This window comes from Papio anubis, chromosome 18, assembly GCF_008728515.1.
Source record: "Papio anubis isolate 15944 chromosome 18, Panubis1.0, whole genome shotgun sequence".
Classification (NCBI taxonomy): domain Eukaryota; kingdom Metazoa; phylum Chordata; class Mammalia; order Primates; family Cercopithecidae; genus Papio; species Papio anubis.
Genome location: NC_044993.1, coordinates 72,433,544 through 72,459,501, shown reverse-complemented (window position 1 = coordinate 72,459,501; position 25,958 = coordinate 72,433,544). Strand labels below are relative to the sequence as shown.

Sequence of the window (25,958 nt, the reverse complement as noted above, 5' to 3'; positions counted from 1 at the left end):
GTCCCCTCTGTAGTTGGTTTCCTTCCTGTGTCCCTTTGCAAGCTCCCAGGTGATCTAAGGTGTCATTTCTCCCTCCTGGGTTGACTCTTAAGCGCTAATATGATCACAGCGAAGAGTTTCTCGATAAGTCCTTAAATTCGATGTGTGACTGTTTGGCACTTGAGACAAATCTGCCTTTGCAGGGAAAGTGTCTCTCACGGGCATTGGTGTGGGCATGCCAGACATACGTGTTCCGTCCCTTGCATCCCTTTGCCTTGAGACTTCTGTGTCTCCTTCCCATTTGGGACACCCAGGCGAGGGCTCAGACATCTGGATGTGGTCAGACCTCTCCAAATGGATGCCTTAGTGGTGGTCTCCCTCCTTGCGCCCTCTCGGGTGGCCAGCATTCCTACTGCAGACGGCCCAACATCCAGTCTTTCCCCAGGACAGAGCTAACAAGGGCCCCTTTGCCTTCTCAGCCTCAGAAGTTCCAAGCACATGAGTCACCGTCCAGCTACATCCAGTGTGGCCTGGAGCTGCTACAGAGGTGTTGGGCAGGCCATACCTGTGCCGCCATCTTTCCCCTCCTGCCTCATTTCATCCCCCGCGGCATCCAGGATTGATTGTGCTTTCCTACTTGGACCTACTCTCCCTCCTCCCTACCATTCCTCCTTCCCGACCATGGCCCTCAAAGGCCAGCCCTAGTCCCTCCACTGCTTCTCTCCTCATCCACAGTGGAGAAGGTGAAAAGAGGAGGGAAAGGCCTTTGGTGTGGACAAGCAGGTGGATGCCCTCTGTCCTGCAGTCTCACCAGCCCACCACAGCCACTGTAGACCCACAGGCAGGCCCTGCACTGCACCAATGGGAGGACGTCAAGAGGACAGTGGACTTCCAGGCAAGAGCTTCCTTCTTTTGTCTCGAGAGTTTTCTTAAGAGCTCTTACTTACCAGGCTGGCTTCCCTCCTTCAGACCTTGGCATGAGATCTTAAGCAAACAGTCCTAAACCTCTTGGGGGTGAAAAAAGAAACGTGGTGCCCCTTGATTGGGAGAGAGACAGCAGTGTTTGAACCACAGCGCTTGTGTTTTGTGCTAAATATACCAGCTTCCGAAATTAGCATCTCATTGAGCCAGAGAAGACAAGGAGATCTCCTCTGTGTATCTGGCTTTGCTGCGTCTCTAGAGGGTTAGGATACCAGGCCGAGTTCAGACCACTGCTAGCTTTCTCATACTCCCACAGGCTGGACCAGGGATGCCAAGTCCTAACAGCACTGAGCTCCGTGTGCTTTTGCCAGTGACAGGAGGGTTTATGGCTGCTTGTCAGAGGCACTGCTTAGCTAAGGGTAGGAGAATTGATTTTGGGGTGGGATTTGGCACATGGGCTCTTTAGACAGCACCTACCGCGAATTGCTCCAAGCGATGAACTTCAATTAGGAGCAGCCGTGACTGCAGCGTTAACATCCGGTGGGGAGATGGGTTAAGGGGGAGGATGGGCTGACTCGTCTCCTGCTAATAAAAGCGGTAGTTCACAGAAGGGATTGCTCTCTCTATTTAATAACCTGGGCCGTTGTCTAAAATTTCCTTGCACATTAAAGGAAGTGAACAGCCATTTCTTCTTGCAGAAAACAAGTGGATTGCATTTCTCTATGGCCTAAATGAATATTTAACTAATAGCCTGCCAAACACTTAGGCAGCTATTAAAGGCTAGAATTTTCAAAAGATCCAAACAGAGACTTCCTGCATCTTCTGCAGCGCCAGGAAAGGTGATCGCATTATCGAGTGTGAGCCAGTGGCTTCCTTTGTGCATTTGAGCATGCTGTAATTAAGATGAGATCAGTTTCTTAGAAAAAGCTTTCGCGAATCCCTCTTTCGTTGTCTGGGATCTTTGCTGATTCGCCTTTTCTGGAGATTGGGACAGAGCATCTGTGGTCCAGGGCAGTTAGTCCTCTGGCCTTGGGGAATTATTTATGGATGTATGAGTGGCCGGGCACTGCACGCCTTGGGATACCCTGGATTAGTGGCTTCCCACCGGCTGTTCTGTCCTTCTGTATCTTGTAGCTGTAGGGTGCCAGCTCCGGTGGGGGGTCTTGGCCCGAAGCGTTTCACTGTAGTTGGCCTCCTTAGCTGCCCGCACCTCCAGGTTCACAGGCATGAGGAGGCCCATGGCTCTCGTTCTGGTGGATAACCTCTTTAGTTTAATAGCATCTTTAATTAGATCACAGCATTGAATTCAACGTTTCTTCTGCAAAGAAAGTTGTGGGGCATAAGACACCAGGAATGAGGGAGGAGGAAGACAGTTTTGTTTTCTCTTTAAACCTTGAGCTCTAGCCGATGCATTTGTCAGGAAATTCGACACTTTGTGTTAAGAAAACAAGGAGAAGAAGAGGCCACAACCACGGTGAAACCCACGCCTGTAATCCCAGCATGGGAGGCCCGGCTGGGTCTGAGGAGGTGAGGAGGTATAAGGAACCATCCTGACTGGCCATGGAAACCCCGTCTCTATTAAAAATACAAAATTAGCTAGAGTAGTGGTGCCGCCTGTAATCCCAGCTACTTGGGAGGCACAGAGGCCCAGGAGAATTGGCGAACTGAGAGGTGGAGGTTGCGGTGAGGCCGAGATCAGCATGCACTCAGCCTGGGCAGCAAAAACAGAAACTTGAGTCTCCAAGGAAAAAGCAAGGAAGAGTGATTTACAACCAGGAAGAGGCCCGCAGCGCACCCTTACGGCGGGTGTCAGGCGGCTCTCTGTGACATCACTGGCTGCGTGTGTCCTTGGGTTGGGTGAGGTGTGGGGAGCCAAGCCCCTGGCCCTGCCTCCTGCGCCCCGCCCCGCTTCTCTCCCTTTTCGGTTAAGCCATAGCGAGGCCTCCGCTCGTTTCAGATGTGAATTTGTTTTATAGATTATAAATATGCATATACGAAGATTGTATGTGTATAAAGCAAGTCACCTGCCTTTCCTGGTTATTTTTGGCCACCATATTAGCAAAATTATGGCTATTTATTCTTTACCAATTTCAGGAATAAAGGTGTTTTAGTTGGCCCCAATGCCAATAAGAGCTGTTAAACTTCTGTTTAAATTTCCAGTTCAACTTGTAAATGTTTTTATTGTGCATAAATACATACTAATGTTGATCTAAGGCCTGTCGTTTGTGCCTGTTCTTCAGGGCCACGTACCTGTGCGGGCCGTCCCTGGTGGGCAGGTGTGGCCCAGGTGAGGCCCCGCGATCGGCGCGCGGGCTCCGCCAGGCCGGGCTTCCTCCCGGGCGCAGCCGCTAGGGCCCTTGTACCGCCCAATGCAGGCTCCCAGCTCCCGCGAGGCAGCGTCGCGCCCCAATCGGCTGCGGGCGCGGCGCCGGCCGTTCAAAGCCTAAGTCGTCGGGGGGTGGGCGTGAGGGACGGGGCGGCGTCCCGATAGGCTGCGGAGGGATGATTGGCGTCTTGGCGCCCAATGGGCGCTGGCGGGCGGCCTTGGGTACCTGTGCTGGGCGGGCGGGAACGGCGCGCGGCGAGCTGAGGGTGGCGGCGGTCGACATGTTCCGGGGCCCGGAGAGCGAGGGCGGCCGCGCCGGCTCCAGGTGCGGCGCGGGGCACGCGGGAGGCAGGCGGGAAGCGCGACCACGTGGCGGGAGCGGGCGAGCCCTGGGCCTCGACGAGTTGCGTGGGGTTGGGGTGGGGTTGGGGGGCGACGCGACCTCACAGAGGCCCCCGGGGCCGCCGCCCGCCTCTCTGCGCCGCCGCCGCCCGACTGAGGCCCGAAGCCCGAGGGGCCGCTCGCCGAGGCCCGGGCTGTGGAGAGCTGCCCGCGACCGAGGCCGAGGGCGGGGAGGGGCGCCCCGGCTCTGGGAACAAAGCTGTGTGGAGGGCGGGCTGCGCTGCCTCGCGCCTGGGCGTCCGCGTTCCGTGGGGTGCGTTCCGTGGGGGGTTCCCCGGGGCTGGGGTGTGCCCGTGGGTGCGGCCCAGTCTGTGGGGTGCGTGTCCATGTTCCTTGGGGGGAGGTGTCCCCAAGGGGTGTGCGGCGGTGTGTTTGTGGGGTGTGTCTAGCGGTGCCCCCCTTCGTGTGTGTGTGGCCTGTGCCTGCCCGTGTCCCTGGGTGTGTGTGTGTGCGTGTTCCTGCCTGTGTCCCTGGTGTGTGTGTGTGTGTTCCCTGCCGTGTCCCCTGGTGTGTGGCCTGTGCCTGCCCATGTCCCTAGTGTGTGTGGCCTGTGCCCTGCCCGTGTCCCTGGTGTGTGTGTGGCCGCGTTCACCCCGTGTCCCTGGTGTGTGTGTGGCCGTGTTTCCCGTGTCCCTGGTGTGTGTGTGGCCCTGTGCCCTGCCCGTGTCCCCTGGTGTGTGTGTGGCCGTGTTCCCTGCCCGTGTCCCTGGTGTGTGTGTATGCGTGTTCCCCACCTGCCCACGTGTCCCTGGTGTGTGTGTGTGGCCATTTCCCTGCCAAGTGTCCCTGGTGTGTGTGTGGCCTGTGCCATGCCCATGACCGCGCTTCCACTAGTTCATGTGAGTCCGCTTCCTTTGGAAAGTGCCAGGGTGTCTGGGGAAGTCAGTTCTAGCTCCTTTAATCTTCAACCGGGGAAGGTGGACGGCGCTCCTGGGCTTCGCTGTAGGAAGAAGTGGGTTGGGACAAAGATTTCCTGACTCATGTTTAATAGCCAGGAACGCTCAGCACACTTTTCTTGTGTTTTTGAACTTTTAAAGCACTCCTTGGGTACTGGGACTCACATAAGTTAGAGTAGCAGAGCTTACAGGGTCTTTCGTCCACTGGAGCAGTGAGCTTGCATTGTGAAGTTTGGGTCGTCCGATGCCTGAGGTTTTCTGTGTGATGAGCCCCTCTGTGGCACAGCCTCGCCAGAGAAGTAGAAGAGAATGTGGGTCCCTTGAGGGTTAAGACAAATACTATGTTGCTTCTCGGTCTTTTGGCTAAGATCAAGTGAAGACAAATACTATATCGAATAAATACCAAATAAAAGAATTGCTCCAACTTGCTAAAATTAAAAACCCTTTAGATTGGCCAGGCGCGGTGAATCACGCCTGTAATCCCAGCACTTTGGGAGGCTGAGGTGGGCGATCACCTTAGGTTGAGAGTTTGAGACCAGCCTAGCCAACATGGTGAAACCCCGTCTCTACTAAAAATACAAAGATGAGCCGGATATGGTGGCGTGTGCCTGTAGTCCCAGCTGCTTGGAGAGGCTGAGGCAGGAGAACCACTTGAACCCAGAGACAGAGGTGGCAGTGAGCCAAGAATGATCTCTGCACTCCAGCCTGGGCGACAGAGCAAGACTCCATCTCAAAAAAAAAAAAAAAAACCCTTTAGATTTGAGGGAGTTAGGTCAGTATTCAGTAATACTCGTAACCAAATAATTAGCCCTGGCTGGGCGCGGTGGCTCACACCTGTAATCCCAGCACTTTGGGAGGCCAAGGTGGGTGGATCAAGAGATCGAGACCATCCTGGCTAACACAGTGAAACCCCGTCTCTATTAAAAATAAAAAAATTAGCCGGTTGTGGTGGTGGGCACCTGTAGTCCCAGCTACTCGGGAGGCTGAGGCAGGAGAAGGGTGTGAACCTGGGGGGCGGAGCTTACAGTGAGCCGAGATCACGCCACTGGACTCCAGCCTGGATGACAGAGTGAGACTCTGTCTCAAAAAAAAACAGCCCTTAATCCATGTAACAGTGATTATTTCTCACACCTAGGTCTGCACCAATGTGGGACCAGAAGTTTACACTGTAGTGCTCAGAGCGAATCTGGTTTCTGGTTTCTGGTTCCTGATGGCCAGGGTTTTGCACCATCCACACTAGTGGTGTGAGGAACTGCATCCCCAGCCCTGTCCCAGTTGTGTGCATTTAGTACGTTTCTTTTTGTTTGTGCCGCCTGGCACTGGCTGCCCAGTAAATAATGGTGTTTATTATCACCCTGAGTGACACCGATGTTTTTATGTTGACTTTCACACTCCAGAAGTTAGCTGCAGAGGTGCCATGCTAAAGTCATATTCACACTAGTTTGGGGGATTCGTTTCTGGACAGGATGTTGGGAAAGGGAGAAAGATCTTCCTTTTAGGATGGTGAGAAAGGAAAGCAGGTCTGAAATGGAATGATGAGATATCACTGGAAGCTTCTGCTTGGGGTCCACCAGAAGTTGCACGTTTGCCATTCATCTGAACGGGGTTGAGTTGCAGGGTGGGTGCCTTGTAAGCGTCACACTTTGTTTTGCTGTGAAGGGAATCAAGTGGTGGCTGTAAGATTACCCAGCCAGGTTTTCCTCTCTTGAGACCTTACATCTCTTGTTTTCTTACTGAGGGATTATCTTGTGTTAAAGGGATTTTGTAACAGCATTATGCTTTAGCCATGATTAACCTGAGATCTTCCTTTAAGTTGTAACATTTATATTTGTAAGGAATTTAATCTGAGTTTATTTCTCACTGCTTCTCTTTAAGACTGACCAGTCCCCTAATCCTTTCTGAAGCTCGGGGACGAACTGTTAGAGAGGGTCAGGAGCATGGAGACCCCCCCAAGGAGGGCCACACAGGTTTTCCCTCCCTCTCCAGTGCTGCAGTCCACTCCAGCTGTGTGAAGTTTTTCTTCTCCTGTGCGCTTGAGCTTCTGTTGTGTGTTTTGAATATCTTCACTGAACTATATTGAAGGGGTACCACAAGAGGCAAAAAACAATTGGGAAGCACCCCCCACCCACATTGTGAATTTGTCCCCAAATGTGTGAGTTCTAGCATTCCCCTCCCCCTACTAGGGTCATGGTGGTAAGTGTGCCTGTAGCCTAGAGAACGCCACACTGCGCCATTGTTGTTGGGATGTTTTGATTGAAAGGTCTATTGAACACTCAGTTCCATTCATCCGAGACCCCTTTGAGGCAGCCCAGCCCTGCAGTCTGTGTGAAACCTGCAGTAGGACCTGTTGCCTTTGTGATTGAGATGGCCGCTGCCCCTTCCCTGGGGCTAGGTCTGTATGTGCCATAATTTCTGCTAAAACATTCTTTGGTACCACTTTTTTTTCTTTGCTTGTTTTCAAATAAAATTCAGAAAAGCACATAGAACAATGTTAAATATTGTATTTCCTTTCACCCCAAAGTAACACTAGTCATTTCAAGTAACTACCACTCACCTCCTGTGCCCATTGGTACCCTTTCCACATGGAGGCCACAGACTCAATTTGGGTTTCACCTCTTCCGAATTTTGGAGCCCTGATGGCACCCAGTGTCTGTCACATCACTCACACGGAGCCTGGAACCACCTGCGCATAGCTCCAGCTCTCCTGTTTGAACGTGAAGCTCCACCGGAGTGCGGACTTGCTCTTTACTCCATCTGCAGCGTCTGGGGAAGGATCGCCAATGGTGGTGCTCAAGAAATGTGCAGGTTGAACTGAAGCAAGGGTGAAAGGCAGAGGAGACAGGAGACTGTGAATGTAGGGAGTGTGGGGTCAGGAAAGAGTCCTAGAGAGCATACAGTCAAGGCACATCTGCCTGGAATTGGATCTGACAGTTTGTGGCACCTTGAGGGCTTGAGAGAAGAGCCATGTTTCAAATAAGTCAGTAAAAGGAATTATAGCTCATGCTCAGCTCACATGAGACTTGATGATAAATTCTGTTCAATTCTAAAGATTACAGACCTTCATCCCTTATTTCCAAAGAGAGAGCTGTAGAGACCCACGCATGTTTAGACCTGCTACACTAGTCAAGAAAAATCATGCAGAATTGGCTGGGCGCAGTGGCTCACGCCTGTAATCCCAGCACTTTGGGAGGCCGAGGCAGGCGGATCACTTGAGGTCAGGAGTTTGAGACCAGCCTGGCCAACATGGTGAAACCCCATGTGTACTAAAAATGCAAAACGATAGCCAGGCACGGTGATGCGCACCTGTAATCCCATCTACTTCGAAGGCTGAGGCAGGAGAATTGCTTGAACCTGGGAGGTGGAGGTTGCAGTGAGCTGAGATCGCGTCACCGTATTCCAGCCTGGTAACAGAGGAAGACTCCATCTCAAAAAAATAAAATAGGCCAGACACAGTGGCTCATGCCTGTAATCCCAGCACTTTGGGAGGCTGAAGTGGGCGGATCACCTGAGGTCAGAAGTTCAAGACCAACCTGGCCAACATGGTGAAACCCTGTCTCTACTAAAAATAGAAAAATTAGCCAGGCATGGTGGTGGGCTTCTGTAGTCCCAGCTACTCGGGAGCCTGAGGCAGGAGAATTGCTGGAACCCAGGAGGTGGAGGTTGCAGTGAGCCGAGATCGTGCTGTTGCACTCTGGCCTGGGCAACAAGAGTGAGACTTCGTCTCAAAAAGAAAGCATGCAGAATTACCAGGGCTGTGTGATTCAAAAATGGATATGGAAGTCAGATGGCCTTATGGCCACTATCAGAGCACCTCACCTAAAATCTTGTTAAGTCGCCCACCCCCCGCAACCACCCTTTATTTTTTTTCCTTTTGTTGAAACAAGGTCTGACTCTTTCGCCCAGGCTGGTGTACAGTGATGCAATCATGGTTCACTGCAGCTTTGACCTCCTGGGCTCAAGCCTCCCTCAGCCTCCCGAGTAGCTGGGACTACAGGCGCATTCCACCACACCTGACTAATTTTTGTATTTTAAAAAATAATTTTTCTCAAGCATACCTGTCTTTTTTTTCTCCCTCCTCAAATCCTCCAGGAAATGGCGACTGCTGACAGGAAGTTTGGCATCCACCTCCCCCAACCTCCTGAGTGGACAGGGGCCCTGGGCACCACTTCAGAGGTCCGCCAGCACACGCTTGGCTTCTAGGGTAGAGTAGCCAGCCCATGGGTCTCTGCAGGCGGAGACTGAAGCACTTTCTGCCTTCCTGCTTTATAGCAGGAGATCTGAGAATTCCATTCACATCCAATCACAAGGAGCCCTCAGCGCTCTTTCTAGCTCTTTTGAGGAGAAAGTGTTATTTTTGTTAACTAAACCTTGAGTGGTCAGTGTTTGCAAAGCTTTCCAGTGAGATCTAACCTCGTATCATAGTTTTTGTGTGATGTTGAGCCCTGTAATTTCAAGTACAGTCATCCTTGGTATCTTGCGGGAGTTGGTTCCAGGACCCCCAGGATACCGGAATCCAAGGATGTGTAAGTCCTTGATATAAAGTGGTGTAGTGTTTGCATATAACCTATGCACATCCTCCCATATACTTTTAAATCATCTCTAGGTTACAAGGTTACATATAATACCATTCGGGGTCCCTGACTTCTCGCAACACCTAATACTATGCAAATAGTTCTTATACCGTATTACCTAGGGAATAATGACAGAAAAATAGTCTGTAGATGTTCAGTATAGATGCAACCATCCTTTTATTTCTGACATTTTGATCTGAGGTTGGTTGAATCCATGGAAGCAGAGCCTGTGGATACAGAGGTCTGACTTCGTTTCTAAACGTCTGGGATCACAGACAGTCCCGTCGCTTAGGAACAGTGAAAGAGCATGAGCCACTCACTGGTTTAAATCTCACTTTCAGTAAGCCTTTCTCAAATGCATTTAAAAAGTTTTTCCAGTTGTTCTGAATTCAGCATTTTACTGGTTTGCGAATGTAGAGGGTGCTCTGGGAATAGAGCTTTGTGGCAATTGCTTATTAGTTTTTAAGTTTAAGTTTTGCAATAAAAAGTGATTCAAGAGCCGGGTGCAGTGGCTCACACCTGTAATCCCAACACTTTGAGAGACTGACACAGGTGGATCACCGAAGGTCGGGAGTTTGAGACCAGCCTGACCAACATGGCGAAACCCCGTCTCTACTAAAAATACAAAATTACCCAGGTGTGGTGGCGCATGCCTGTAATCCTAGCTACTCAGAAGGCTGAGGCAGGAGAATTGCTTGAACCCAGGAGGCGGTGGTTGTGGTGAGCCAGGATCGCGCCATTGCACTCCATCCTGGGCAACAAGAACGAAACTCCGTCTCAAACAAAACAAAAACAAACAAAAAAGCTAGTCAGGTGTGGTGGTAGACACCTATAATCTGAGCTACTCGGGAGGCAAAGGCAGGAAAATCACTTGAACCCACTAGACAGAGGTTGCAGTGAGCCAAGATTGTGCCACTGCACTCCAGCCTGGGCGACGGAGCGAGACTCCATCTCAAAAAAACAAAAAAGAATACTTTTAAGGGAACCTGAAGAGCAGTAAGAAAAGTCTGGTGTCTGTAAACTAGTCATACCAGTATTAACTAATGGTGGTGTGTGATTTCTTAGTAGATGTTAAGAAAATACTTTTGCTGGGTGTGGTGGCTCATACCTGTAATCGCAGCACTTTGGGAGGCCAGGGTGGGCGGATCACTTGAGGTTAGGAGTTCGAGACCAACTTTGGCAATATGGCGAAACCCCATCTCTACTAAAAATACAAAAAATTAGCCAGCTGTGGTGGCGGGTGCCTGTAATCCCAGCTACTCAGGAGGCTGAGGTGGGAGGATCACTTGAGCCCAGGAGGCAGAGGTTGCAGTGAGCCAAAATCACGTCACTGCACTCCAGCCTGGGTGACAGAATAAGACCTTGTCTCAAAAAGAAAAAAACAAAATACTTTTACCCTGTGTAGCTGTGCCAAAATCCTTGCACAGTGACAAGCTTTCAGGGCTGCCATCAGTAATTGGCATGTACTCTGTGCTTGTAGGGCCATGAAGCCCCCAGGAGGAGAATCGAGCAATCTTTTTGGAAGTCCAGAAGAAGCTACTCCTTCCAGCAGGCCTAATAGGATGGCATCTAATATTTTTGGACCAACAGAAGAACCTCAGAACATACCCAAGAGGACAAATCCTCCAGGTATGGGCCTTTGGAAATCCTTAATCCTTTGGCCTCTACGATTCTCTTTTGAAAATATTTTCTGTTTCTTTATACTGAGCCTTTCCCATATTTTCTGGTTCAGGTAATTACTTGTCATCAGAGTTCTTCCAAAATGAAAACGTTCTGATTTGTACTTTCTCTCTTGAAGGTGGCTTGAGTAGTCTTGAATTCTCCATCTGTTCTGGAGACTCTGGTTGAATGCAGGCACTGAGGACACAAAGGTGGACAAGGGCTTCTGGTTCCTGCCAGGGAGCCGCTCCCAGTTGTTCCATCGACCCCTCTGAGATTCCTGAAATTACGTGCAAATTATTGTGCATTTAAACATTTTTCCTAGGGAGGGAAAGTGTTTTAATCGGATCATCAGTGGGATTGAAACTCTTAACAAGAAAGAATTGATCCAGCACACATCTACATAGTTCTTCAGTATTTACCCCACCTCCTGGTGGTTACAGTGGGAGGGACTCTTTGAAAAAGGTTTCTTGGCACTTTGGAAGGCTGAGGCGGGCGGATCACGAGGTCAGGAGATCAAGACCATCCTGGCGAACACAGTGAAACCCCACCTCTACTAAAAAAAAAATTAGCCGGGCGTGGTGACGGGCACCTGTAGTCCCAGCTACTCAGGAGGCTGAGGCAGGAGAATGGTGTGAACCCAGGTGGCGGAGGTTGCGGTGAGCCGAGATCGCACCACTGCACTCCAGCCTAGGTGACAGAGCAAGACTCCGTCTCAAAAAAAAAAAAAAAAAAAAAAAAGGTTTATCAGCTGGGCGCAGTGGCTCATGCCTGTAATCCCAGCACTTTGGGAGGCTGAGGCGGGTGGATCATGAGGTCAGGAGTTTGAGACCAGCCTGGCTGACATGGCGAAACTCCATTTCTACTAAAAATACAAAAATTAGCTGGGTATGGTGGTGCATGCCTATAATCGCAGCTACTGAGAAGGCTGAGGCAGGAGAATCACTTGAACCCGGGAGGCGGAGGTGGCAGTGAGCCAAAATCACGCTAGACTCCGTCTCAAAAAAAGAGAAAGAAAAAGGTTTCTCTTGGCTGATAGACTGTCCAGTTGAATAATCGCACAGTGAAGGTTACCTGAATGGCTTTCCCCGGTCTGTACAGGAGGGGAAAGCACGGTCTCTTCCATTCTTAGAAGGTTTGAGAGGCCATGCTGAGGTGTCATTGTGTCAGGCAGGTCCTGAATCAGAGCCAGCTCCACTCCCGACCTCACCCAGTTTTGGGGTACCAATATTTCCTGACCAAATGTAGAGGAAAAAAAGCAGTAGATCCAGAAGCTAGTTTTTTCTTTTTTTTTTTTTCTGTTTTGAGACAGGGTCTCACTGTGTCGCCCCGGCTGGAGTGCAGTGGCACCATCATGACTCACTGCATGCAGCCTTGACTTCCCAGGCTCAGGTGACCCTTTTTCCTCAGCCTCCTGAGTGGCTGGGACTACAGGCGTATGCCACCATGCTTAGCTAATTTTTTTTGTATTTTTTGTGGAGACAGGGTTTAACCATGTTGCCTAGGCTGGTCTGGAACTCCTGGGCTCAAGCCATCTGCTCACCTCGGTCTCTCAAATTGCTGAGATTACAGACATGCACCCTTGTGCCCAGCCGAAGCTAGGTTTGCTGCTTGCCTTGTTTTGTTTTGTTTTGTTTTGTTTTGTTTTGTTTTTGGTCTGTTTGGTTGCTTTTTTGGATGTAGTTAGAGAAGTGAGTGTTTTTTATTAAGTGACTAACATTCTCATTGTTTCCGGTTTATGAATTTAGGCCCAAGGACTCCTGCATGTCCTTTTTAGAAAGGATAGCAGAATAATACATCGCATGCAAGACAGAATCCTAACTGAGGTGTTTCCAGGTGTATGAGTCTGCTCACTTGGCCGCTACTCAGCAGAGTCATGTCTGGAGCTGTCCCTAGAGCGCTCTGTGGAAGGCAGGTGGTACTACTTTGCCCATTCCACATAGTCTCATGCCCGGGGGGAGCCCAGCCCCTTGCAGCTGGTGAGCCAGCCTCCACTCCTGGTCACAGTGTGTGGTGTCAGCTATCATGGCTCCCCATGCCAGGTTCCTGCTTCTCACGGTCCTTCTCACGGTTGTTGCAAGTTTTTCTATCCCTCCAGTGTTCTTCGAAGACAGTTTATGATGTATTATCAAGGGAAGCCTGAAAGGGAAACTGGTCACCACCCAACGAGATCTGGAGTCCTGCCCTCTTTCTACACTTAGTCACACAGACCTAGCCCCACAGCCCTCTAGTTGCACGGCCTGATTGAGAAAAGTATGCAGAGGCTGAGTGTGTGTGTAACAGACCACATCATAGCCATCGGACATTTACCAATTCCCATTTAGTGTTTCAGTGAATCTTCAGTAGTCTCTGTGTTCTGTGTTGGTCGCCTGGTTTAGATGTTCCGTGAGGCCGGGCGCGGTGGCTCAAGTCTGTAATCCCAGCACTTTGGGAGGCCGAGACGGGCGGATCACGAGGTCAGGAGATCGAGACCATCCTGGCTAACCCGGTGAAACCCCGTCTCTACTAAAAAATACAAAAAACTAGCCAGGCGAGGTGGTGGGCACCTGTAGTCCCAGCTACTCGGGAGGCTGAGGCCGGAGAATGGCGGGAACCCGGGAGGCGGAGCTTGTAGTGAGCCGAGATCCGGCCACTGCACTCCAGCCTGGGCGACAGAGCAAGACTCCGTCTCAAAAAAAAAAAAAAAAAAAAGATGTTCCGTGAATTGTTTTTCCTCTTCTAGCATTGATGACTGACATCTATGAATTGTTAATATTTACCGGGGGCTGTGCTAAGTGCTTTGCATGTGTATTTTTCATTTGGTCTTTGCTGTAACTAGGAGTAGGTGGTTTTGCTCCTTTCACAGAGGAGGATACTGAGGCTCGGAAAAGGTCACTGGCATGCATAAATCCCAAGCTAGTCAGTAGCAGAGCTGGCCTTTGAATCGGGGGTTTTCTGACTCCAGATTCCATGCCTTAAACTGACCTCCTGAATGTATCCACTGGGATAAATTTTTCAAAATGGAATTGGTGGATCAGATGGTATATGAGTTTAAAATATGGATAGATATTTCCAACCAGTTTTTCAAGGCATTGCCCGGTGTTTACCTATCTTGTGTATGTGCTTATTTGCACCAATAGTATTTATCTTTTAGTTTTGCTTTTTAAAACAAATCTTGTAGGCCAGGTGCGGTGGCTCATGCCTATAATCCCAGCATTTTGGGAGGCTGAGGTGGGAGGATTGCCTGAGCCCAGGAGTTTGAAACTGGCTTGGGCAACATAGCGAGGCCCAATCTCCCAAATAAATAAATGATATTTTTAAAAACAAAATAACACAGAGCCCTTGGAAATCGAAAATCTAGCAGGAGGAGAAAACATCTCTCGAGGTTATATTCAATTATTAGTGAATTTAGGCATGTTTTCTTGCTTCAAAGCTGAATTTATTTTTCAAGTAAAATGGTAACAGACATATGCAGTATGACCTCCTAGTTAAGAAGGTCAGAAGCAGAGGTTCATTGTTTAGGGTTGCACGTATACGTGGTAAAAATGTTTGTGGTTTCCACAAAATTGAGGCGTGTGGTAACCTTGGGTGAGAGGGAAGGAACACAGGAGTTTCTGGGAATGGGCACTGTTCTCATTGACCTGGGCAGTGGTTACCTGGTGTCTACCCTGTAGTTATGTGTGATAGTTAATGTCTTACAGACTTTTCTGTGTTATCTTTCACAGTTTATTTTTTTTAAATGAGTGGTGTCTTTGGCCAAAAACTATCTTCTATTTTAAAAAGCTGGAGTCACGTTTAAAAAAAAAAAGTAAGCTGTTGTAGCACAGCCAGGAACGATGCAGTGGGGGCTGGGGGTTGCACACATAGTTTTCTCCGCCCCGCCCCGTGGTCCTGACGGGCTTGTTGACACAGCCCCGCAGCATTGCCAAGGGCTTACTCAGCAGGCCAGGACTGTTCTAACCACTTCACCTGAATTTACTTGTTTAAGCCTCACCGGTGACCCTAGGTAGGTATTATTATTTCTTACTTTATTTTGTTTTGTTGGTTTTTTGAGACAGGATCTCAATGTGTCACCCAGGTTTCAGTGCAGTGGCAGAATCACAGCTCACCGTCTCCAACTTCTGAGCTCAGGCAATCCTCCCACCTCAACCTTCTGAGTAGCAGGACCACAGGCTAATTTTAAAATGTTTTTGTAGAGACAAGGTCTTACTTGTTTCCCAGGCTAGTCTTGAACTCCTGGACTCAAGCAGTCCTCCCACCTTGGCCTCCCACTGTGCTAAGATTACAGGTGTGAGCCGACGCACTTGGACTGTTTGTTACCTTTTTACAGTTAAGAAGATGGAGATGAAAGAAGGTTGACATAACTTGTCCAAGGTCTCACAGTTAATGAGCAGCTGAGCAGAGACTCTGACCCAGGCAGTCTGGCCACAGGACACTCTCCCCACCGTGCTGTGCTGCTTTCCCTGCCCAGAGGTTTCAAGCTTGGGGACTGTGGGTCCCTGGGAGGTCCATGGCTGAGGTTCAGAAGGTTTATAAACACCATGAAGTCATATGAAAAATGTACACATTTTTCTGCAGGGTGAGTCCCACATGTCGCCGGATGTTCTTTTATCACCTGCAAAAGGCAGACACACTCCCGCCCGAGCCCCCACTTGCTGTACTGTGTTACAGTCCTCCTTGTCAATGTGCTCTGTGCTCCTAGAACTGGTGTCCCAGAAAGCCACCCTGCTTTAGGCCCCACCCCCGCAGTGGGGCCCTCAGGAGGGTCTGAAGATGAGCAGGTGCACAGACCCCCAGCCGAGCCTCATCTCCACACAAGCAGGCATGGGCTCTTCATCTGGTTGCTTCTGTGGAGCAGTGTGGATTGTTAACACTAGGAAGTAACCGTTAAAAATGTATTTTTTTCCTGTAACCAGATTGCTCTAACTATACACTGTGTGTGAAAAAAGTTGTAGTCCTGCTAAAAGCTCCTCTGTCCCTGCCTATATAAATGAAACTCTAATGTCCCTACTTCAGAACACCGACTCCATTCCTTTGGGGTCGGTGTTTCCAGGTGGGCTGTCCTCAGTCATTACACATGAATAAACTCTCTTTAAGTTAAATAAATCAATTTACAAAATTTAATTTTTCGAGAACAGAAAATGCAAAAGATCGGCCAGGCGCGGTGGCTCTAGCCTGTAATCCCAGCACTTTGGGAGGCCGAGACGGGCGGATCACGAGGTCAGGAGATCGAGACCATCCTGGCTAACACAGTGAAACCCCGTCTCTACTAAAAAAATACAAAAAACTAGCCAGGCGAGGTGGCGGGCGCCTGTAGTCCCAGCTACTTGTGAGGCTGAGGCAGGAGAATGGCGTGAACCCAGGAGGCGGAGCTTGCAGTGAGCCCAGATCGCGCCACTGCACTCCAGCCTGGGCGACAAAGCGAGACTCCATCTCAAAAAAAAAAAAAAAGAAAATGCAAAAGATCAAAACTCTGTAAACAAAAAAAGGAGACTGTGTTAAGCAGTGTTGAGCCCCTGCATTCCCGCAGTCCTGTGTCTTCACACGTGTCGGTATCCCCTGTAGGTAACCGCTTTTCTTCATATAAAAGCAAATAAGAACACCCCCCGCTTTTACATGAAAACATTGCATGCTGTATGGATGGTTTGCACCCTTGTGTTTTCACTGGACAGGGCGTATAGATACCTCTTTATGAGTGCATAGAAAATAAGGTTAACGGCCGGGCGTGGTGCCTCACGCCTGTAATCCCAGCACTTTGGGAGGCCAAGGTGGGCGGATCACGAGGTCAGGAGATCGAGACCATCCTGGCGAACACAGTGAAACCCCATCTCTACTAAAAATACAAAAAAAATTATCCGGGCGTGGTGGCGGGCGCCTGTAGTCCCAGCTACTCAGGAGACTGAGGCAGGAGAATGGTGTGAACCCAGGAGGCGGAGGTTGCAGTGAGCTGAGATCGCGCCACTGCACTCCAGCCTGGGCGACAGAGCGAGACTCCGTCTCAAAAAAAAAAAAAGCCGGGCGCGGTGGCTCACGCCTGTAATCCCAGCACTTTGGGAGGCCGAGGCGGGCGGATCACAAGGTCAGGAGATCGAGACCACGGTGAAACCTCGTCTCTACTAAAAATACAAAAAATTAGCCGGGCGCGGTTGTGGGCGCCTGTAGTCCCAGCTACTCGGGAGGCTGAGGCAGGAGAATGGCGGGAACCCGGGAGGCGGAGCTTGCAGTGAGCTGAGATCCGGCCACTGCACTCCAGCCTGGGCGACAGAGCGAGACTCTGTCTCAAAAAAAAAAAAAAAAAAAAAAAAGAAAATAGGGTTAACATGTTTATTTCCATGCCAGGCACTGTTGCAAGCATTTGACATATGGCTACAGTAACTCACTGAGCTTTCTTCCAGTCCTGTGAGGGAGTCCTTTTATTACCCCATTCCACAGATGAGGACTGGGGGACACACAAAGGCCAAGTAACTTTCACAGGATCACACAGCAAGTCAGCAGAATGCATCATCTTTCCTTTTAGATTGTAAGTTCTTGGTACACCAGGGGCATGATTTTAATGACACCAACCTCCGTTTAGCACTTTGTCAAAAGCGGGTGCTTGGCGTTTGCTAAGTGAAGAGGTGGTCCGTTGGTCCCACAGGGTAGCCATCTTTCTGTAGAATGTTGGGCACAGGTATTTATGCTGAACATCTATCCCTTAGTCACCTGCTACTAGGAAGTTACATCTTAGAGGCACACTTTCATTATGGCTTATCAAGTCACTTACAGTTGGCAACAAAGATGTTACGTGTCTGTAATTTGCAGACATATCTAGTCACTGGAAGTACCGGCCAGAATGAGGTCAGAAGAATGACTAATAAATATTTTCAGGGTGGCAGATTTCCCTTGAATAGGGCATGTTATTAAATTCAAAACTCTATCTGTGTGACTTAAACATTTAGCTGTTTATTTTTAATCTACTGAAGAACTCTTCATGGGTTTTGTGAGGAGCACCAACAGGAAAGCATGAAATGTTCAAAGTTAAGGAAATTCTAGAGGGAAAATCTGCAGTTTGATGCCATCTCACCTCTAGAGGCCATCCTAGATCAGCTCAGTTCTAGACATGAGGGCTGCAGGCAGGCCCCTGATACAGCCATGGTTTTGACATAGATCTTCAGGGGTTTCGGTCTGAGCATCCTGCCCTGTTGGCCTGGAGCTCAGGGCTGGCACTAGGGGTTACTATGAGAGGAGGTCTGTAAAGCCCTGCAGGTGTGGGGTGGGCTCCGATGGACGTCTGGCTGCTCAGTGTTCTGTGATTGTTTCTGCAGGGGGTAAAGGAAGTGGTATCTTTGACGAATCAACCCCCGTGCAAACTCGACAGCACCTGAACCCACCTGGAGGGAAGACCAGTGACATTTTTGGGTCTCCGGTTACTGCCACTTCACGCTTGGCACACCCAAACAAACCCAAGGTATGGACTGCATTCCGACATGACAGAGCAGCAGCAGGTATGCCAGGTACTCTTTCCAAAAAGGCTCCAAGGCAGATGTGACATGTTTTTAGGGAGAATCATGGTGGGTGACGTGGATCGTCCTGGATGCAAAAGCATTAGTCATCGAGTTTGGAAGTTCCCCTGCGTCACCCAGGAAACAGTCCAGCCTTGTGCTGACTGAAGCCGTGGGGGAAGCTGCTCCTGTGCCGGTGGCGGATGCCCACTGCCCACGGGCTGCGGCGGCTCCTCACTGCAGCGCTGTGGGGCACGGAGAAGAGATGGAACAGAACGTGCAGCAGAGGAGCCGGGCCCTGTCCGTCTTCTACTCTTCCTGTTTCATCTTGGAAAGGAAAAGCGACAGTTCTTTTTTGATGGGCTTTTCCCCACACAGTTGAGGTCCTCAACTGGTTACCTGTGCAGATTGTCAGCACTTGACTAAAGCGTAGCTGACGCCTCTGACCCAGTAATGGCATCAGTAGAATAAGATAAGTGACCTGGAAAGGAGAGGAACGCCTGAGCAATGTGACCTCGGGCATGGCCTTAGCAGGGATTGATTAGATCTGCAGCCTCCCTGGGCTATGGTGGAAGGCTTGCCTAAGGCCAGTCTCAGCTTCCCTGGGACCAGAGCCTGCACTGCCTTAGCTTGGACATTAGTTTGAGTGGTGGCATAACATTTCTAGGGTTTACTGCAGCCACCATTCGTCAGTAAGAAAGGCCAGGATTTATTACTAACATAATTAGCAATATTTTTTAATATGTTTATTCACTTTTCTACCTTTTTTGTGGTTAAAAGATATGGTCTAGTTCCCTAAAGCAGAAAATTCTTAAAATAAAATTCGTAACCATTTCTGGAGTTACTTAAGCTTAGAAAACTGCTGCACGTTTACCGGTTTATATGCTGGAAGATGGCCCATTGAAGAATTGAAATGGAAATGTAAACAGAAAGGAGAGGACATGACTGGATGAGAGTGTCGACTGCGGCCAGCCTGGTTTAGATTGCCCTACATCTCTCTTGTGCTGGCGTCTCTGCAGCGACATCTCTTTCCATTGTAAAGTCTCATAGGACCCGTTAGACTCTGCTGAGGTTTGGTTGGGTTTTTTTGTTTGTTTGTTTTCTTTGAGACAGAGTCTCATTCTGTCGCCCAGGCTGGAGTGCAGTGGCACGATCTCAACTCACTGCAGCCACTATCTCCCGGGTTCAAGCAATTCTGCCTCAGCCTCCCGAGTAGCCAGTATTACAGGCGTGCACCAACATGTCTGGCTAATTGTTGTATTTTTAGAAGAGATGGGGTTTCACCATGTTGGCCAGGCTGGTCTTGAACTCCTGGCCTCAAGTGATCCACCTGCCTCAACCTCCCAAAGTGCTGGGATTACACACGTGAGCCACTGTGCCCAGCCATGCTGTCTGAGTTATTTTCAAGAGAGCATCTCTTTGGGAAGTATCTTTGGGGGCTTTACTACAAGCTGAACTTTGGCCAGATCAGAAATGTCCTAAAAGTCAGCAATTCAGCCGAGCGCAGTGGCTCACGCCTGTAATCCCAGCACTTTGGGAGGCTGAGGCAGGTGGATCATGAGGTCAGGAGATCAAGACCATCCTGGCTAACATGGTGAAACCCCATCTCTACTAATAATAAGGACCTGGGCATGGTGGCGGGTGCCTGTAGTCTCAGCTACTTGAGAGGCTGAGGCAGGAGAACTGCTTGAACCCAGAAGGCAGAGGGCGCAGTGAGCCAAGATCACACCACTGCACTCCAGCCTGGGAGACAGAGTGAGACTCTGTCTCAAAAAAAAAAAAAGTGAAAAGGCAACCCACAAAATGGGAGAAAATATTTGCAAATCATATTTGATAAGGGGTTACTATCCAGAGTATATAAAGAATGCCTACAACTCAACAACAAAATAACAAACCCGATTCAGAAATGGCAGTAGACTTGAATGTACATTTCTCCAAAGAAGAGATACAGGCAGCCAAAAAGACACCTGAAAATATGCAGTGTCATTAGCAACTGGGGACATGCACATCAGAAACCCGTGAAATGCCAGTGCATGCCTGCTTGGATCGTGTGATGTAAAAATGGAAAGTAAAAGTTGGTGAGGATGCGGTGAAACTGGAACCCTCATGCATTGCTGGTGGGAATGGAAAAGCGTGCAGTGGCTGTGGATACTGCCAGTTCCTCAGAGTTGAACAGGATTACCACATAACCGAACAATTCTGCTCTTAAGTATGTACTCAAAAGACTTGAAAACAAGGAGTCAAACACTAGATCCTTGCACCAGGATTATTCACAGTAGCCCAAGGGCGGGGATGACTCAGTTGTCCATCCACAGATGAATGGGTAAACAACATGTGGTCTGTCCATACAGTGGAATATTAAAGGAATGGAGCATTGACACACGCTGCAGCATGGATGAACCTTGAAAATATTATGCCAAGTATTTAAACATTTGACTTTGAGGCTGGGCACAGTGGCTCACGCCTATACTCCCAGCACTTTGGGAGGCTGAGGCAGGCGGATCACTTGAGCCCAGGAGTTTGAGGCGAGCTGGGCAACGTGGCAAAAACCATGTCTCTACAAAAAATACAAAAAATAGCCGGGTGTGGTGGCTCACGCCTGTAGTCCCCACTACTTGGGAGGCTGAGGTGTGAGGATCGCTTCAGCCCAGGAGGTAGAGGCTGCAGTGAGCCGAGATCACAGCACCGCACTCCCACCTGAGTGACTGAACAAGACTCTTGTCTCCAAAAAAAAAAAAAAAAATTGACTTTGATATTTAAGGAATCATTAATATTTGGAGTTCTGAGGGTGTTATTGTTATTTTTTAGAGGATGTTTTAAGAGCTACATCTTGAAATATGTATGGATAAATGAAATACCACATTTGTTTCAGAATAATCTGTAGAGGGTTTGGGGGGACTGAGGTCAGATGCACAAACATTTTTGTAAATTAAAAGATTATATGCCCTGGTTTTCATTGTCCATTTCAATGAGGGTAAAATTTTCTGAGTGAGTCTTGACTCGGTGGTTTGCCTGTTGCAGGATCATGTTTTCTTATGTGAAGGAGAAGAACCACAGTCGGACCTGACAGGTGAGCTTGTGTTTTCTTTCCCTTCTCTTGAGTGGCCTCATTCTTTCTGGAAGAGCTGCTGCTGTGTCCCCTGAGAATGAGGGTCTTTCTCTGCACCTTCCAGGCTACCTGATTAAAATAAGCTCGGGTGTGTCCACTGCAGGAGGATTCAGCATTTGAAGAAGGCTGGGATGAAACCTTGGGACTTTGCGGTCTTGCTCATCAGCCTAGGCCCAGGGCCATGGGGTCGTCTCCCAGAAACGGATCTGTGTAGTGAAGGGCAGGCATCCCAAACTTACAGTGAACTCAAGGCCAAGCGCAGAGCTGGCAGAACTAATCGAGAAGAGAGGGGCCCGGGGAGGGGTGGGGGATGGGGAGGCGGGTGTCTCCATGGTGGGTCACCCAGGGGAGCGAGCCACTGCTCAGGCTGAGCAGCAGACTTCGACTCTCCCTGCGGCTCTTCAGCCTGACCGTGGGCATCGGTTTCTGCCTGTGGGTCTCCATTTCCCTTAACTAATGACCAAGATTTGTGGGATTTCATTCACCTTGGAAAAGTCCAGGGTAACAGCCACAGGGCCTGCCTTTGCCTCGCTAAGCCCTCGGCTAGGACACATTTGCTCTCCTCCTCATGGTCACTCTCAGGGAGCTTGAGATGGAAGAAATGGTGTCTAACAAGCAGTATGAAGAAACAATTCACTTAGGAAGAAATCTAGGAGTATTTACAGTAGCAAGCCCCAACTTTATGCCCATTTCAAAACTGCATCTGCTAATTGCAGTGAGTTGTTTTGGTACCAGATGAAAAGCCTGTCTGTATTGTCTTCTCTTTCCCAGTTACAGCGTGAATTTCTTGCAAGTTGCTCTATGACACACTGTTTATTTCCACAGCCTGCCTGTCAGGGTCACGGGTTGCCTCTAATGCGATGGTGTGCTAACTTTGTGTCCCACAGCAGCAACAAGCATCCCAGCTGGAGCACAGCCAGGTGAGAAAGGCAGCGCCAAAGAAGCAGGCCTCGCCAAGGAGCAGGAGCCCACGCCCACAGTCGACAGCCACGAGCCCCGGCTGGGGCCGCGGCCTCGCTCTCACAACAAGGTCCTAAACCCACCGGGAGGCAAATCCAGCATCTCCTTCTACTAAAAGAAGCCACTGCTCCACCCGGAGCCAGACCAGAAACTCAAGAGATAGGGTAGCAATGTTTTCATTTCCTTTTGCCCAAATGAGCGGGGTGGGAAGAGGGTTAGTCGTGTGTGAGCCTGGCTGCTCAGCGTCTCCACGGCCGTCTTGAGAGCTGCCTGGAGACCCGTGCCTTCCAGACGGCTGGGAGGTGCCTCTGTGGGGATGAAATGGGGCACCCCTAACCATCGCTCGTGTGTAGGCCAGGTTTGAGAGGAACTGGAAGGGGGGTGAGGGTGGGGAGGTGGGGCAGGGCATGGTCCTTGGATCAACAGTCTGCCAGCTGACTGGATGTCTAGGAATGACTGAAAGAAACCAAAACAACCTGTCCGCCGCTGCTGTGGAATGGAGGAGGCGTAAGCAGAAACACTAACAGTATATTGCCCTCTTAGCAGAACGGCTTCCATTCTGGAGATCACGGCTGCTAAATCCAGCGTCCCCACTTTGTTTTACCCCCAGCGTATTTGTTCTGCAGTCTTTTCTTGAAACATCTTGATTGCTTTTCCTCGGCAGCTTTCAAAAAACCAAATAGTTGTTATCTGTCTTCTGCTTTATGGAAGATTTTTTTGGTGCCCTGACCCTCTGAAGTGCCCAGTTCCTGCCATCTGAAACCTCGGCCTGATCTGATCTCATGTCAGAGGGCTGGTCTTGGTCCTTTACATGCCAGTTTTGCTTGTGAGTTCTTCCTTTTTCCCTCTTATCAGCCTTAAGTCTAGGCCTCTGTTGTTCTCCAATGAGGTAGACAGTTCCCTTCACAAGCCACAGTTCTTCCCATAAATGAGGCCTACTGACCTCTGCGGGACTTTCCAAATCTATTCAGATACATATGAGTAAGTGGCTTATTTAAGTTCTTCCTGTGTCTGTCTTTATTCCTTAATTGGTTGGTGGAAAGAAGAGATGCTTGGGAACCTTGGGTTCTTAGGTTGGAATTCTTTAATAATATCTAAAAAGCTATTTTTAAATACCAGCTTTACATAAATGATTGTTGACTCTGGTCTGTTTCTGACACCTTTCCAGAAAAAAGTCAGTTGTTCAGGTACACCAAAGAGGAAGAAGAGCTGTGTAGGCCACCCTCTACAAAGCTTTATAGAACCTCTGGATCTAACTCACAAACAAGCTTCCGCAAGAGACTACAGACCTTAGGCCAGGAGATGAAAGAGTTCAGTAGCAAAGTCACACCTGTCCAATTCCCTGAGCTTTGCTCACTCAGCTAATGGGATGGCAAAGGTGGTGTTGCTTTCATCTTCAGGCAGAAGCCCCTCCCCATCTCCCTAAAGGGCTGCAAGCTCAGTTCTCATGCTCTCCTTGGGTGGGCATCTGTTAACAGAGGAGAATGTCTGGGTGGTGGCAGCTTTGCTCTGAGTGCCTACAAAGCTAATGCTTGGTGCTAGAAACATCATCATTATTAAACTTTAGAAAAGCAGCAGCCATGTCCAGTGAGGCTCACGCTGCCTCAGTGCTTAAGTGCCTGCAGACGCTGCCTGCCAAGCTCCCCTTCCTACACCTGGCACGCTGAGGGGTCTGCACAAGGCTTTGTCAACCAAAGACAGCTCCCCCTTTTGATTGCCTGTAGACTTTGGAGCCAAGAAACACTCTGCGTGACTCTGCATACACCTCACGTGGTTTAGCTTCAAAGTCATTGATGCAACTTAAAAGGAAACAGTTTAATGCTGGAAATGAACTACCATTTATAACTTTTTTTTTTAATTGAGAAAATGATTCACGAATTCCAAATCAGATTGCCAGGAAGAAATAGGACATGACCGTACTGGGATCTGTGATTCTCCCAGCCCCTGCTGTCCACTAGGTGAGAGGAAAAACTCTTTACTTCTGCCCCTGGCAGGGACTTCTGGGTGATGGGAGAAACCAGAGATGGGAATGAGGAAAATATGAACTTTAGCAGAAGCCTCTGGGCAGCTGTGACGGAGCCCCTGACGTTACTTTTCTCGCATCTGTCCCGCCTTTCCCTCTGCGAGGCTGTGGGGCGGGATTCAGAGTGCTTAGTCTGGTCACTGGGAGAAGAGGAGTTCCTGCACATGCAAGTCCTGCTCTGTGGCTGTCATTTGCATTTGGGAGGTGTTCTGTACGTCTGTATGTTGGGGACTGCCTGTATTTGGAAGGTTTAAAAACCTAGCATCCTGTTCTCACCCTCTAAGCTGCATTGAGAAATGACTTGTCTCTGTATTTGTATTAAGCCTTAACACTTTTCTTAAGTGCATTCGGTGCCAACATTTTTCTAGAGCTATACCAAAACAAAAAGCCTGTACTCACATCACAATGTCATTTTGATAGGAGCGTTTTGTTATTTTTACAAGGCAGAATGGGGTGTAACAGTTGAATTAAACTTAGCAATCATGTGCTCAGAGCCTTTGCTGTCAGTTGCGTGTGTCCCTTACAGTCCCTTCCCCCACAGCTCTTCTTGCTGAAAGGGTTTGCCTGTTTGTTTTGTTGTTTTGCATTTAGCCAGAGGATGCCAAAATTAATCTTCTCAAAGCTTTGAGTACAATAATTGGGGGAATAAGCCAGTTTTGTTTTCTGTTTCTGTAACTTAAGTGAAGGGTTTTTTTCCCCTTGTATACCACTTGTCCTAACATATCCTTAAAGTGTTGAACCTGCCTCTGGCCTGGCTTGCGATGCGTAGGTGAGGAGAAGCAGAGAGCTTGTCATGTTCAAGTCCTGTCAAGAAAACAGGTGGGCATGGTGGCTCGGGCCTCTAGTCTTTGGGAGGCCAGGGTGGGAGGATTACTTGAGCTCAGGAGTTTGAGACCAGCCTAGACAACATACTGGGACCCTGTCTCTACAAAAAAACTTTTTAAAATTAGCCGGGTGTGGTGGTACATGCCTGTAGTCCCAGCTACTCTGGAGGCGGAGTGAGACAGGAGGATCACTTGAGACCAGGAGGTTGAGGCTGTAGTGAGTGATGATCATGCCACTGTACTTCAGCCTGGACCACAGAGCAAGACCCTGTGTCAAAAAAAGAAAAAAAAAATTGAGTTTCTTTCCTTCTGATGTATTAGCTGTTTTCATATGTCGTCAGACATACTTAATATCCTTACAGGCATTATGTGGATTCAGGGTAAACGTCTCAGACTGTGAGCCTGAGAGTCCCTCTCTAGAAGGCTCCACACCATTCTGCCTGCTAGATCGGGGCCAGATGAGATTAAAGTCAACGCTTGAGAAAGAAAACCAACATGCATTAACTGAAACACCATTTCCACTTGTTCATCTACAGGGTGTAGAGCGAATTCCAAGAACCCGGCTAGGCAATGACACACTAAGTTTCCTATTTCTAGCGGCTGCCAAAGCCATCAGCAAGCATGGAAACCTCTGAGAGTCTCAACTCCTCTGTCTCCAGAGGCCTGGCACTGGCCAAGTCTAGAAGGATGCAGGGTGGCGCCACCTGGTACAGGGTGAGGGTGTGAAGAACAGACCTTGAACGGTTGCCACCTCAAGCCCTGTGCCTTGTCCAGGAATACACAGGCTCTTTTGATGGCAGATAACTTTGCCATATGATCTTTGTGGTG

The 25,958-nt window shown here is 49.3% G+C and overlaps 1 protein-coding gene across 1 annotated transcript; it reads left to right on the top strand.

The window, feature by feature from the left end:
• The first annotated feature begins 3,447 nt into the window (after positions 1 to 3,447).
• On the top strand, positions 3,448 to 24,799 carry JPT2 (Jupiter microtubule associated homolog 2). The gene is made up of 5 exons (XM_003916340.4): positions 3,448 to 3,551; positions 10,576 to 10,724; positions 18,038 to 18,180; positions 21,236 to 21,284; positions 22,211 to 24,799. Exons 1-5 carry the CDS (start codon positions 3,508 to 3,510, stop codon positions 22,396 to 22,398), a joined length of 573 nt encoding a protein of 190 aa, XP_003916389.1. The 5' UTR covers positions 3,448 to 3,507; the 3' UTR covers positions 22,399 to 24,799.
• The last annotated feature ends 1,159 nt before the right edge of the window (positions 24,800 to 25,958 follow it).

Bases quoted from the DNA above. Each gene is read 5' to 3' on its own strand.
- JPT2 (XM_003916340.4), top strand. From the start codon at position 3,508: ATGTTCCGGGGCCCGGAGAGCGAGGGCGGCCGCGCCGGCTCCAG. The intron at 18,181-21,235 runs GTATGGACTGCA...TGCCTGTTGCAG, and splicing joins CACACCCAAACAAACCCAAG to GATCATGTTTTCTTATGTGA. The intron at 21,285-22,210 runs GTGAGCTTGTGT...TGTGTCCCACAG, and splicing joins ACCACAGTCGGACCTGACAG to CAGCAACAAGCATCCCAGCT.